The sequence below is a fragment of the Mytilus trossulus genome, chromosome 4 (assembly GCF_036588685.1).
Source record: "Mytilus trossulus isolate FHL-02 chromosome 4, PNRI_Mtr1.1.1.hap1, whole genome shotgun sequence".
In the NCBI taxonomy this organism is placed as follows: domain Eukaryota; kingdom Metazoa; phylum Mollusca; class Bivalvia; order Mytilida; family Mytilidae; genus Mytilus; species Mytilus trossulus.
In genome coordinates, this window is record NC_086376.1 from 447,201 (window position 1) to 461,907 (window position 14,707).

General features: G+C 31.9%; 1 protein-coding gene across 1 annotated transcript in view; it reads left to right on the forward strand.

Annotated features, from left to right (window-relative positions):
- The window catches only part of LOC134714448 (hephaestin-like), a 28,835-nt gene that overhangs the window by 2,741 nt on the left and 11,387 nt on the right, over nucleotides 1-14,707 (forward strand). Inside the window, exons 2-5 of the mRNA XM_063575690.1 lie at nucleotides 6,414-6,658; nucleotides 8,644-8,856; nucleotides 13,484-13,671; nucleotides 14,006-14,145. Of these exons, the coding sequence (XP_063431760.1) occupies nucleotides 6,414-6,658; nucleotides 8,644-8,856; nucleotides 13,484-13,671; nucleotides 14,006-14,145 (786 nt within the window). The remainder of the gene's footprint in view (nucleotides 1-6,413; nucleotides 6,659-8,643; nucleotides 8,857-13,483; nucleotides 13,672-14,005; nucleotides 14,146-14,707) is intronic.

Sequence of the window (14,707 nt, forward strand, 5' to 3'; positions counted from 1 at the left end):
CACAATAATATATTTTTGTCTGTTTAAGCATATAATTTTATATGTTTTCTAATGTTATCACCATTTTTATGAATGATTATCTTTAAATATACATATCATGTATACATGTTTAAAATGTAACTCCTTGCAAAGTTGTATAAAATTGGCATTTTACTTTCGTAACAAATATGAAAGCTATGATATTAATAAGTTACTTCACAAACATCTAAATTAATGAACTTCTTTTTTAAAAACACCTGTGAAAAAAGATACAGGTAGTCGTCGTAATTAATTACAATTATTATAAAAACGGGACAACTGTAATACAAAGTTCAAATGAAGTGCAAACAATTACTAGATAATGTGCTCATTTGGATGATCATTGGGAAGGTATATACAATGAAATAAATACAGGGATTCAATAATTAACCAAAGTCTTACCACATAAGACTTATACTCAAAACAATATACAACGGTACATTATTGTTGCCTTTATCTAGTACGGAATTTGAATGGACAATAATCATCAATTCATCAAAAATGTTAACATTAAAAAGTATGGCTTCTCCATGTTTTTTACATAAGTCTGTTGGACCCCTGATTTATAGGATAAGAAGTCGGTAATGAGAGTTGCATAATTCGTTTCCATAGGAAATACTAACAAAATTCAACAACTTCATCAAATATGTTGCCAATAAGAAATGCTAGGATACTGATAACTGTGTGTAGCATGTTTTATCTGTGTGTTCACTACTGGCATAATGTGACATATGGTATCCCAAAGTTATATTCTAAAGCGGTCGCTACCATTTCTTTATTGAAATTATTTCTGTTAAAGTTTTTTCCGATATTACATTGGAAATAGTGGTACATAAATGAATACGCGTCTGGCGTAAATACAAAATGAAATATTGGCATATGTGATAAGTTTATTTATATACAAGGTTTGAAAATAAAAAGATTGATAAAAATAATTCGAAACAATATCGAGATTAAAATTTTCCAGAAGTTCTTCAAGGTATTGTGAATGTTCGAATATCAAATCTTAGATATGAAAAAGATATATATAGCAGGGTTAATAATACAGAATATATTATAGAATAATGATAAGGGTTACGGTACTCGCAAAATTGTTTGTGTTATACACATCAGTAACTATGTTGGTGGTGGTGGTATTACGTAAATATTAGGGAGCTCTTTAACATGTTTAAGAATGATAATATATATTCTTCGATATTTAAATGTAGGCACGTTTGCTCAACTTATGTTATGGAAAACAGATATTCTTCATTGATAGTTATTTGAGTTTTACTAGTATTATTTCGTTCTTACTTATTAAAGAGAATATCAATAAAGTTGGGAATACACTAAGTTGTATTTCTAATATTTATACTTTTATTCGTGTTCTTTGGGAAAGGGAAAAGTCAAAAGACGGAATGGTAAAAGATAAGCCTTGATTTTCTATATTCATAATGTTGAATACTTTAACATGGAAAGATCGATTATTATGCTTTACACATATAAATATATCTTTTTAATGTATCGATTGTTAGTCAATTAAGAAATACAAATTAGATTCTACATAATGTCAAGCATATTGAATTTTGTTACGTGAGTAATTAAGTTCTGCTGCTAAGATTTATTCATTCTGTACATGACCAGGAGGTTTTAATATAGGACACTAAAAAAAGATAGGTCATGAATCAAATAGTCTTTATTGATTATCTAAGACTCACTGTAAAAATTGTTATACGTTGTCAATATGTGATAGATAAGTTTGAATATCATATTTTTCTGAACGCATATGTTTAGTAAAGCTGAATGTGTTTGTAAGGCTGGGATATCTATTCGTGCCATTTTATTTTGAATTATTTCAACATTCGAGAGTTCTGACATCAATATCGAACTGAACATCACAAAAACAAACTTTGTTGTTATAAAACTTCGTGTTGCTTTCTTTAAAATTTACCTATTATCTTGCATTCATAAAATGAAGGAAGCAACAGACTTATCAAGCGAATCCATATACGTGTTGGTATTCCATGTTGAAAATCAAAAACACTTGTCACTGTAATTGCATACTCGGAAATGGAAGACTTGATAAATGAAGTGTCTAATTGTTATGCTACACTAAAGGTCATAAAATATAGGGCGAATATATAAAATGAAATAAAAAACTATATAAACAAATATTATCTATTTTTATATATAGTTTCAAAATTTACCGGTCGGAACTGTATACATAAACCTCATTTAAAGACATCTATCAATCAAAATACATCTTTCTGAATAAATATACTTTCACATATAGATATCCGTGTTAGAATAAATTACTGGGACAATACAGGAAATTAAATGTAGATAACTATTTGTTATCAGAATCTTTCATACTGCAAAAGTATTAAAACATTTGACTTTTCAACAATTTACGCAAGTATTCCCAGTTCCATACTAAAACAAATTGAAATACTTAGTGCTCTGCTTTATTTCATAAAAATCGACGGTCACGGCCAACTACAGAAAAGGGTAAACATTTAAAAAAAGAATGTACAGCAGTCAACTTTGTGTTATCATCACAACAAAAGCAAACATATTACTTTATTCCATTTAAGGCTTTCTTCACATAAGCTCTTCTATATCAGAAAGAAAGACGTTAGCAATATCCTTAAACTTCACTTTCTTCTGGATAAACGATGTTCTCTCCTAAATACTTATAAGTTATTGATTATATTGAACACATTTGAAATGAAACATACGAAAGATAAAGTAAACCATTCTTATATATAGAATAACAGCTCAAAATTCACAATACATGATAGAACAGAACTTTACGACAAAAGAGATGATACAGCTTCTCAATTGTAAATGTTTCATTTCATTGTAGCAACATTCCATTAGCACCTGGCTATGGAGTAAATCACATCACAGGTTGTTGACTGTTAACTTACAATTAGTGGATGGTCATACAAGTGAGAGGATTAGCTAGCTATACAACCAAGTTTAATCCAACATTTTCTACATAAAGAAACGCCTGTACCAAATCAGGAATATGACAGTTGTGATCTTTTTGTTTGATGTGTTTCAGCTCTTGATTTTGCCATTTGCTAGGAACTTTCTGCTTAGAATTTTCCTTAGTATTTGTGTGACTTTTTATCCCAATTAAACATTGGTTTGACATCTGAAAGGAACACATCTCAATCATACAAAGACTTTATTCTTTGTACGGCTTTTGCTATACTTTTTTTTATATACATATCAGGCTTCAACTTTTGAAAAGCTTTGGATATTTATTTGACCTACATTATCAGTGTACAGACATTAATGTCAGAATACGCATCTGGTGCAGGCAAATGGGTACCACTAATGCAATTAATCAGCCGGTTGTCCTAAACAACAATATGAATACAAACTAAGGAATTCAAATATGTACTTCAATATTTATTGTCTTCTATCGTTCAAACATTAATGATTGATAGGTGAAAATACACATTTGAAATCATGTTGAATTAATTTATTACACAGTGTAATTGAATAAAGACAAGACTATTATGGATCATTTTAAACCAAATGAACATAATAATAAGGTGTTACACTTAAACAACCGAATCATACTAATTTTTATTACTCTGTTAAATTGCACAATTGCAAATTGAAATATAATTTATTTTGCACTGTATTATTTGCCAGTGAAACATGCATTTGTTGCGCAATATGATCTGACATAGCCATAAAACCTATATCAATCCAACATTTTTTCTTTGACTATCCTTTACCAAATCCGTGTATATATCTAAAAGAAAATGATATTCCAATAGTCCTAAGTGATCAATCTTTGACCCAAAAGTGTCGATTAGAACGAGTACTGTGTCAGATAGACAATACGTGTTTTAGGTAGCACAATAGTATATCCATTCGGGAATTTAGGTTGATCTTTTGTTTACCGTACTTATTTCATTGTATCTGAACAGTGTGATTGGACAAAAATTACATTATTAAATGAATATACTTTCCCAAACTGAGGGATGAATACAAATAATCTTTAAAATTTGCTTAAATAAGTTGTATTTAAAATAGCCTCTTTTGAAACTAAATTTGTTCGTGTGATTCTAAAATTTACTTGTTTGACTGCTATAGTAAGCTAACAAACTAGTTTTTACTCATTTATTGATCATCGACCTGTAAATACTTTTCAGTATTATTTATTATTCGATATCCAAAATTTACATTAAGTCACATAGAAATATCGGAATTGTAACTGGAACTTCAATTCTTTTAATAATTTGTTAAGAAATAACAACTTTTTTTTGTTTGATGAAACACAAAGGAATTATACATGTTGTGAAAAGATCTATACAGAACAGTTTAGTTTGATATATGTCTTGTATGGAGTTTATATACAAAGTTCAGACGGATAAATCTTTTTATAAATGCTTTTTTGTCATTTATATTTTCACCTAGGGTTCTATGTCCTTAATGTTGCATATTAATTAGACAGTGATTACTTCACTTGTCAAAGTCTCACACGTCCGTGTCCGACAAAAAACTAAAAAATATTTTCGTTTTTATGAAAACGAGTATACGTAGAGAATTTAAATAGAAAAGCAATACAATAGACTTTTAATATCGAACCACCTATTTTCTAATGACGCTTATCTTCCTCAGACCTTTTTTTAGATAGCGCTGACACTATGGACAGAGTGTTAAAATTTTAGTTTCCATTATCTCTAATGCTTAATTATCAAATGATCGATACATACAAAGATTTATTTATCTCCTTAGTAATTCTAAAATTGTATTTCTTTCTGAGAATGATAATCATTACATTGACAATAAATAAATCAAAGTCAACACCTGTCTTGCTTTTAATTTCAATGTTCTATCTACCTGTTACTATTCAAACTCCTAGTTGTTTCAAATCCAGAAAAAATATGAATTATTTTGTAAATGTTCGACATAAAGCATAACACATTGTGTACCTGATTTTTTTAAAACGAAGTAGTTACGAATTAATAACAGTTAAACACTCAATACAATCAAGTCATATCCGCTGTTTATTAACAAAGGTAAAGCGAAGGACCTTCATGTACATTAATAATATTTACACTTTAGTTCGTTTGAACTTCCGATAAGTATTCACGCCATAGCACCATCGCAGTTCCGTTGCTGTATCGGTCGGTATGGACATAAACCTCTTCGTACACACACTATATTTGAATCATATTTAAGAAATAGGCACTTTATCTGCCTTTCCTTAACTAAATAGTGTCTTTGAAAATAAACATTACAAAGATTGTAAACTGAAAACGTGCGGATGATAACCATTAAATACACATTTCTATTATAACAATATTAAAACAATGGACAATAAGCCGTAACACTAACTGAAAAATTTGTTATCTTAATTGGTCTTCAATCTTTTTCAACTTCGTACTTGTTTTGTCTTTTAACTATTTTGATTTGAGCGTCAACTATGAGTCCTATGGAAATGACAAACGCGTCTGTCGTATCAAATCATAAGTCTGGTAACTTTGATTACGATTTACTTCACAAGATCGAGACCCATGCTGGTAGACGTTTCGTCCCGGAGGGTATTACCAGCCAAGTATTCAGCGCTCTTTGGTGTTGACATGAACAGTAATCATAGATTCAATTGTATAAATAAACTGTTTTCAAAAGTATGAATTATTCCAAAAACTAAGGATTTCTCATCCCAGACAGAGATTTCTTAGGCGTTTTTGGCACAACGTTTTGGAACTTTAGGTCCTAAATGCTCTTCAATTGGTTTGGCGTTTTAAGTATTTTGCTCTAAGCGTTACTAATGAGTCTAATGGAGACGAAATGCGCGTCTGACGTATCAAATTATAAGCCCGGTACCTTTGATAACTATTATAAGTGTAGTCGCCATCAATGTAAATATAACGGCATTTGATGAGACTGTCATCAAAGTGACAGGGTTAGCGCTATAAAACCAGGTTTAATATACCATTGTCTACATTTGAAAATGCCTGTACCAAATCCGGAATATGACAGTTCTTGTCCATTCGTTTTGATGCGTTTTATTGTTTGATTTTGCCATGTGATTATGGACTTTCCTAATTGATTTTCCTCTAAGTACAGTATTTTTGTGATTTTACTTTTTTGTTCAGACAGACTTATATGTAGAGCCTCCCAAAATTTAAATATCGTTTATCTTTTAATTATTTCATACAATATATCAGACAGACCTACACGTATAGTGTCTTGCATGTTAAAAAATGTTTACGTGCTTATTTATTAATATATTATCTCCAATAGACGTATACATATTGTTTGTTCTATGTTAGATATCGATGACGTGTTTTATTTACATTCAGTAACCTATAGACGTATATATGTACATGATGTAGGTTCTACAATGTTAGTTATAGATGACGTTTTTCTTTTTATTTATTCAGTATATCAGATAGACTTATACAAACGACAGAGGACAGAATAGGAAGTGTTTATAAGAAAGTCAAATTAAAACAGTACACTGATGGTTCCTTCAGAAGGGAGATAAAACCAGCACCATGGATGGGTTATATCGGCCCTACAATAAAAGGAGAAACTGGTGATGTATTGTACGTTCACTTCCGTAACTTAGCATCAAGGCCTTATGGACTGCATCCTCATGGTGTACAATATTTCAAAGACAGCGAAGGTACTTATGTTAGTTCAATTGCTTTTGATATCATACACAAATGAACTTTATCTTAATTCATTTTTTGGGGTTACATCGAAAACATTATATGTTTCAATAGGGTTCATAATGTAGTAATATTCTAACTATGACCGAAGATTTGATAACAATTTTAAATATTGATTATAAAAAGCATACGGCATTCAACAATGCGAAAAGCCCATACCATGCAGTCAGCTATATAAAGCTCTGACATGATAAAATATGAAAAAAATCATTTTAGAAAAACTATTTGCCTAATATACGACAAAATAAATTATTGAAAACAAATATGTTTAGACATGAGACATTAATAACGACTGGAATGTATGCGTCTTCACATGGGACAGGCTAGCACAGAATATGGCGGAAATAAACATTTATGCTGGCGCAAAAAACGTTCTTCCTACCCTGTGACATTGGTGTGATAGTAATAAATAAGAACGAACTATACAAAATCAGTTTGAAAGGGTTGAAACAAAGCAGAAATAACGTATAACATATTCTAGACATGGCAGGGAATTTATACATCCCTTCTTTTGTTTTTATTTGTAGGTATCTCATAAAAATTCGCTGCTAGCTTGAAGACTGCTTAAAGTGTACGTTCAGTCTAATTACTTATAAAAAAGGTTTACATCATTAAAACCGTTTTCATAATTCTTTTAAATGTGTTGGAAATGTATTACTCTCTATGATATTGGCAAATATTAATCCTACAATGATCTTGTCTCTCCACCAATTAATTTTTCAACTATGCACAATTATCCCCATGTAGCATGTGACACAAAACTGTTAATCAAATTTGGTCTTGCATTAAACTTTGCCAAAAAAATTGTGTTACTTCCGTCAAATGATTTTCCTATTTTTAGACAATTGTCTATCTTTTCTTTTCATTTTTCACTGAATTAAAAACACGTCATCAATTTTGAGTGTTCACAAATTTGATATATAACATACAGTTCAAAGTATTTTTTTCTATAATATCCATTGAAACCATAATAAACCCATCTCTGTGACATAGCACGGTTTTATTAATAATGTAGCCAAACATTTGGGGGTCAAACATAATCATCAAATTAAGAATTTAGGGGTACAACTTGATCACACAATTCCTCGGCGGGATTCGAACCCAACATAATGTACACAGCCAGATTAAAACTGACGAGGAAAGGTAACACACGGCCACTGAAAGCTTTATTTTGTAGAGCCCAGGTGGTCGTGTGGTCTAGCGGGACGGCTGCGGTGCATGCGATTTGGTTTCACGATATCACAGTAGCATGGGTTCGAATTCCGACGAGGGAAGAACCAAAAATTTGCGAGAGCAAATTTACAAATCTAACATTGTTGGGTTGATTTTTAGACGAATTGTAGATATAAATATACAAGTCTAAATTGAAAACTACGTTATTACCTACGATTGCGTTGGAATTAAAAAAAAACGCAATTTTTATACGTGCGCATGTAAAACAAATTCCGTTTTAGAAGGGTCTAAAAACAGCACAACCAACATTTCCCAAAAGACCAAGAAAGTGAAAAAGTATATTTAAACAAAACGCATTTGACTAACAGGTCGAAGAACTGATGTTCTTAGACCCTGCTGACTGCCTTTGGCGATTGCCAAATAGAATTGATCAGCAAAATGGATCTTTATATAGATTAAATACTTAACAGAAAACCGAATAAACTTGTGTCCAAGATGATATATATATCAAAGGTTGTATATGGTTTCCTGTTCCTTTACTTTGACTGTCCCTGTGGTATCGCTCTTCTTTTCAAATGGTCCCTTCGTAGATTGCTAAAAGTTCTGTGTGAACCAATGATACTCTAGCAAGGCCGTTCTTTGATTTGCAATGAATACCTTTTACAAATTGAAACTTGGATGAAGAGTTATCTCATTAGCACTCATACCTAATCCTCTTATATTTTTATACATAATATATGAAGAGATGTAAATAATTTTTTAATAGGATCGTTGTACATGGATGGCACTTCCGGTAGAGATAAGTTAGATGATTCTGTACCACCAGGACATACGTATACATACAGATGGTCCATGCTAAATTCGTTTGCTCCAACAAAAGATGATGAGAACTGTGTTCCTGTTGGATACCATCCCCATGTCAGATCAACCAAAGACATTGATACTGGGTTGGTAGGGATCTTATTGATATGTAAACCTGGTAAGATTGTCTACTATGAAAGCTTGGTGATATATAGTAAATGTATTCGTATATGGTAAGTATATCACACACGGTTCTAAGGTCATATAGAATAATCAATTTCTTATCATTTGAGGCCATAAAGATCATTAGTTGATTCTCGGCTGACAACTACTTTGCTTCAGTGTAGCATAATAAAAACGGATCCCAATTTAAAAAGACCGGTGAGATTTTTTATCACAACATGATCAGCTTTGAAAAGTCCTAAGAATTATCATAAATTGTGTTGATATGGTCAGGGGTTTGCTTATTGTCAAAGTCCTTATTTATAATTGTTTACATCCATGGATGCTGGTGACAAACATCGTTGACACACATCGTTGTCAAGAAACTGAAATTTTATGCGCCTGTCTAACAATTGAGAGGTTTAGCTAGCTAGCAATCCAGGTTTAATCAACATTTGCTACATAAAAATTACTCTACCGAATCATGAATTTGACAGTCTTATACGTCCGTTTCATGTGTTTGGGACTTTGGTTGTGTTATTTGAATACGGACTTTCGGTTAGGAATTTCCGAGGATTTCGGTATCTTTGATATCTTACTACATGTATGTATCAATTCCCTCTCTTTTTACATTAGAATGAAATAATACAAATTGATAAAGATGTAATTATCTTTTTGTTCGACAACTGGATTTGTAAATTCACGAAAAAATCTTCTTTGAGTGCTTATGACGTAAAACACAAAATCACTGGGATGTGTTTTAGTTATTTTAGTCGTTCATGCATGATATTTCATTATTAATTGATTTTGGCTTTTAACTATCCTTCAGTACCTCAAGTATTCTTAAGTTTCGTGCTACACTGAAGTATTGATACAATTGTGATGTTTTTTGTTTGAATGTTGTCTTATTTAGGTATATATCCCGTTTCTCTATAGCTTTGGTGATAAGTTCTTAGGATGACTATACATTTTAACATCTGTTTCTCATGCTATAAACTTTGTAAAAATGTTTCCGCAAGGTTATTTGTTCAACGTTACAGCTGATTTTCTGAACATTAAGCATCTTACAGCGCTTATCAGACCGCTTATTTTATTAATTTTGTATTTACGTAGTGTCATAAATCTAATTGATTCCGTTAGTGTCCAGCATCATTTCAATTGATATTTTGTTGGCGTCTTTTTATGTTTTGATAGTACACTTTTGTTTTTGGTAATCTAAGGTGAATTATAAAACAGTATATATAGTTATTGTAACTAAGGATTTTCTTATCCCAGGAATAGATTACCGTATTTGGCACAACATTTTGGAATTTTGGATCCTCAATGCTCTTCTACTTTTAACTTGTTTGGCTTAATAAATATTTTGATATGAGGATTAGTCTTGTGTAGACGAAACTTAGACGTTTGGCGTACTAAATTATAATCATGGTACCTTTGATAACTAATTGTAAAAAATATAAAAAAAAAATAATAACAGAACTAGGAATAATCATGTATTTCAAATATGGGTTTAACCTCTTAAAAAGTACTGGTAATGCACACACGCGTTCGATCCCTGTGATAACTAGATATATTTGGCACTTAACACACGTGTACAACTTTTTTTAAAACCAAACATTGTTGGCACTTCTTACTTGTGTACAACATATGTGAATACCGCACATCATTGGTACTTTACGCTTGTAGACAAAATCTATAGATACTGAACATTCGAGGCGCTAAGCACTAATATATAATCTCTGTAGATACAAACGTTTTTGACACTACACATATGTTGTAAAATGTGATATAATTTCACCCATGGTTGGCACTTCACCCTAGTGTACAATGTCTGTTGATCCCAAATGTGTTTGTACATTCACACTATTGTTCAATATCTGTGGATACCAAAAATTCTTAGCAATTCTTTGGCGCATCTTATTAATAAGCATCAGTGACAAAAACGTGTATAACAATTAACTCTCTTCTCAGTCTTGTAAATGGAGTATATTTGTAACACATGATCATACATGACAGGAACATTAAATTAAGACTACTCTAGGGATATTAACACATGACACATACATGACAGGAACATTATATACCAATAACTGTAAGTAAACATTAACACATGACATATACATGACAGGACACTAGATCCCGATAACTGTAGGTAAACATTAACACATGACATATACATGACAGGACACTAGATCCCAATAACTGTAGGTAAGCATAAACACATGACATATACATGACAGGACACTAGATCCCGATAATAATAGGTAAACATTAACACATGACATATACATGACAGGAATATTAGATCCAGATAACTGTAGGTTAACATTAACACATGACATATACATGACAGGAACATTAGATCCCGATAACTGTAGGTAAACCATTAACACATGACATATACATGACAGGACACTATATCCCGATAATTGTAGGTAAACATTAACATATGACATAAACATGACAGTAACAGTAGATCCCGATTACTCTAGGTAAACATTAACACATGACATATACATGACAGGAACATTAGATCCCAATTAATGTAGGTAAACATTAACACATGACATAAACATGACAGGGACACTAGATCCCGATAACTGTAGGTAAGCATTACCACATGACATATACATGACAGGAACATAAGCTCCCGATAACTGTAGGTAAGCATTACCACATGACACATACATGACAGGAACATAAGCTCCAGATAACTGTAGGAAAACATTAACACATGACATATACATGACAGGAACATTAGATCCCGATAAATGTAGGTAAACATTATCTCTTGACGTATACATGACAGGAACATTAGTTCCTGATAAATGTATGTAAGCATTAACACATGACATATACATGACAGGAACATTAGATCCCGATAAATATATGTAAACATTAACACATGACATATACATGACAGGAATATTAGATCCAGATAACTGTAGGTTAACATTAACACATGACATATACATGACAGGAACATTAGATCCCGATAACTGTAGGTAAACCATTAACACATGACATATACATGACAGGACACTATATCCCGATAATTGTAGGTAAACATTAACATATGACATAAACATGGCAGTAACAGTAGATCCCGATTACTCTAGGTAAACATTAACACATGACATATACATGACAGGAACATTAGATCCCAATTAATGTAGGTAAACATTAACACATGACATAAACATGACAGGGACACTAGATCCCGATAACTGTAGGTAAGCATTACCACATGACATATACATGACAGGAACATAAGCTCCCGATAACTGTAGGTAAGCATTACCACATGACACATACATGACAGGAACATAAGCTCCAGATAACTGTAGGAAAACATTAACACATGACATATACATGACAGGAATATAAGATCCCGATAACTGTATGTTAACATTAACACATGACATATACATGACAGGAACATTAGATCCCGATAAATGTAGGTAAACATTATCTCTTGACGTATACATGACAGGAACATTAGTTCCTGATAAATGTATGTAAGCATTAACACATGACATATACATGACAGGAACATTAGATCCCGATAAATATATGTAAATATTAACACATGACATATACATGACAGGAATATTAGGTCCTGATAAATGTATGTAAGCATTATCACATGACATATACATGACAGGAACATTAGACCCTGATAAATGTATGTAAGCATTAACACATGACATATACATGACAGGAACATTAGATCCCGATAAATATAGGTAAATATTAACACATGACATATACATGACAGGAACATTATATCCCAATAAATGTAGGTAAACATTAACACATGTCATATAAATGACAGGAACATTAGATCCCGATAAATGTAGGTAAATATTAACACATGACATATACATGACAGGAACATTAGATCCTGATAACTGTAGGTAAACCATTAACACATGACATATACATGACAGGAACATTAGATCCCGATAACTGTAGGTTAACATTAACACATGACATATACATGACAGGAACATTAGATCCTGATAAATGTAGGTTAACATTAACACATGATATATACTTGACAGGAACATTAGATCCCGATAACTGTAGGTTAACATTAACACATGACATATACATGACAGGAACATTAGATCCTGATAACTGTAGGTTAACCATTAACACATGACATATACATGACAGGAACATTAGATCCCGATAACTCTAGGTAAACATTAACATATGACATATACATGACAGGAACATTGAATTCAGAATACTCTATGGACATTAACACATGACATATACATAACAGGAACATCGAATCCAGATAGCTCTAGATTATGTAATAATTAGCACATGTTATACACAAAACAGGAACTATGAATCCACATAACAATGAGTGAAACATAAATACATGACATATACATGACAGGAACCTTGAATCCACATAACAATGAGTGAAACATAAATACATGACATATACATGACAGGAACCTTGAATCCACATAACAATGAGTGAAACATAAATACATGACATATACATGACAGGAACCTTGAATCCACATAACAATGAGTGAAACATAAATACATGACATATACATGACAGGAACCTTGAATCCACATAACAATGAGTGAAACATAAATACATGACATATACATGACAGGAATATTGAATCCAGATAATTCCAGGAAGGATGTGGATAGAGAGTTTGTTCTGTATGCTGACACAGTCAATGAAACTAACAGTTGGTTGATAGAAGAGAGCTTAAATTTGTGTCTAAATCCACAAAGATGTCGACAACTTTTCAACGAGAAAAATGAGGCATTTATAACGGACACATTGATGTATTCGGTAAGTTTCGAATAACTGAAAACATTATTTTGTATGAATTATAAGGGGTTTAAAATTCAAAAAAAATATGTTTTTATTCATTCTTTTATAATACTTGATAAAGTTATATTGTTGATTCAAATACTTCAATTGGTTTACAGCTAAAATAAATTATTTCGGGGCCAACAGTTGTTGTTCCTTATATTGTTATTAATTATTGAATTGAGATGAGTTTCATTAATCAGAGCTTACGTATGCATATTGAATTAATTATTATTAGATGCTTTACGTAAAAGAAGTTTTTCTCATAATTTTAATAATCAGTGATTCTTTAACTTGTTTTAAATATTTTTAGATAAACGGGTACATTTATGGAAATTTGCCTGACTTCCCTGTATATGAAGGAGAAAGGGTAGCATTTTATGCCATGGGATTGAATTTAGGACTCCATGTCATTGGTGTACAAGGACAGTCATTTACGTTTAAGCGTACAAGGTCTGTTACTTTGATATATAGTTTTTTTTATATAATAATAGGAGAAAAAATAACAAGCAAATAAGCAAAGAAGGAGAATCATATTTTGTTATAGTCAGATAATTGGTAAATTTTGGGACGATACCAAACTTGACACATGTTGGACACTATAAGTTATATGGTTCGCTACTGACCCCCTACAGATCCATAGAGGGTTAGTAAAATCCATAGGGGGTGAGGCCGGAGGCCGAGTCCGCTATGGATTTTATTCACCCTCTATGGATCCGTAGGGGGTCAGTAGACTAGTTAACCGTATAACGAATTTATCGCACGCTAGAATTTTTCTACTGCGTTTTGTTTTAAAATAAACAACGAAACACAACAACATTAATAGATGACGTCACCATTACCGCGTCACAGACCAACTTGAAACTTACTAACCCCTACGGTCTCATAGTGGGTCACCACGTGACGGCGTTAAACCAATCACAATGTAATTGTGACTAACTTTCACTGAGCCTGAAAGTACTGGACGTCTCATATAGGTCATGTGGCATCATTGCCTTTTATAGTGTTACTAATG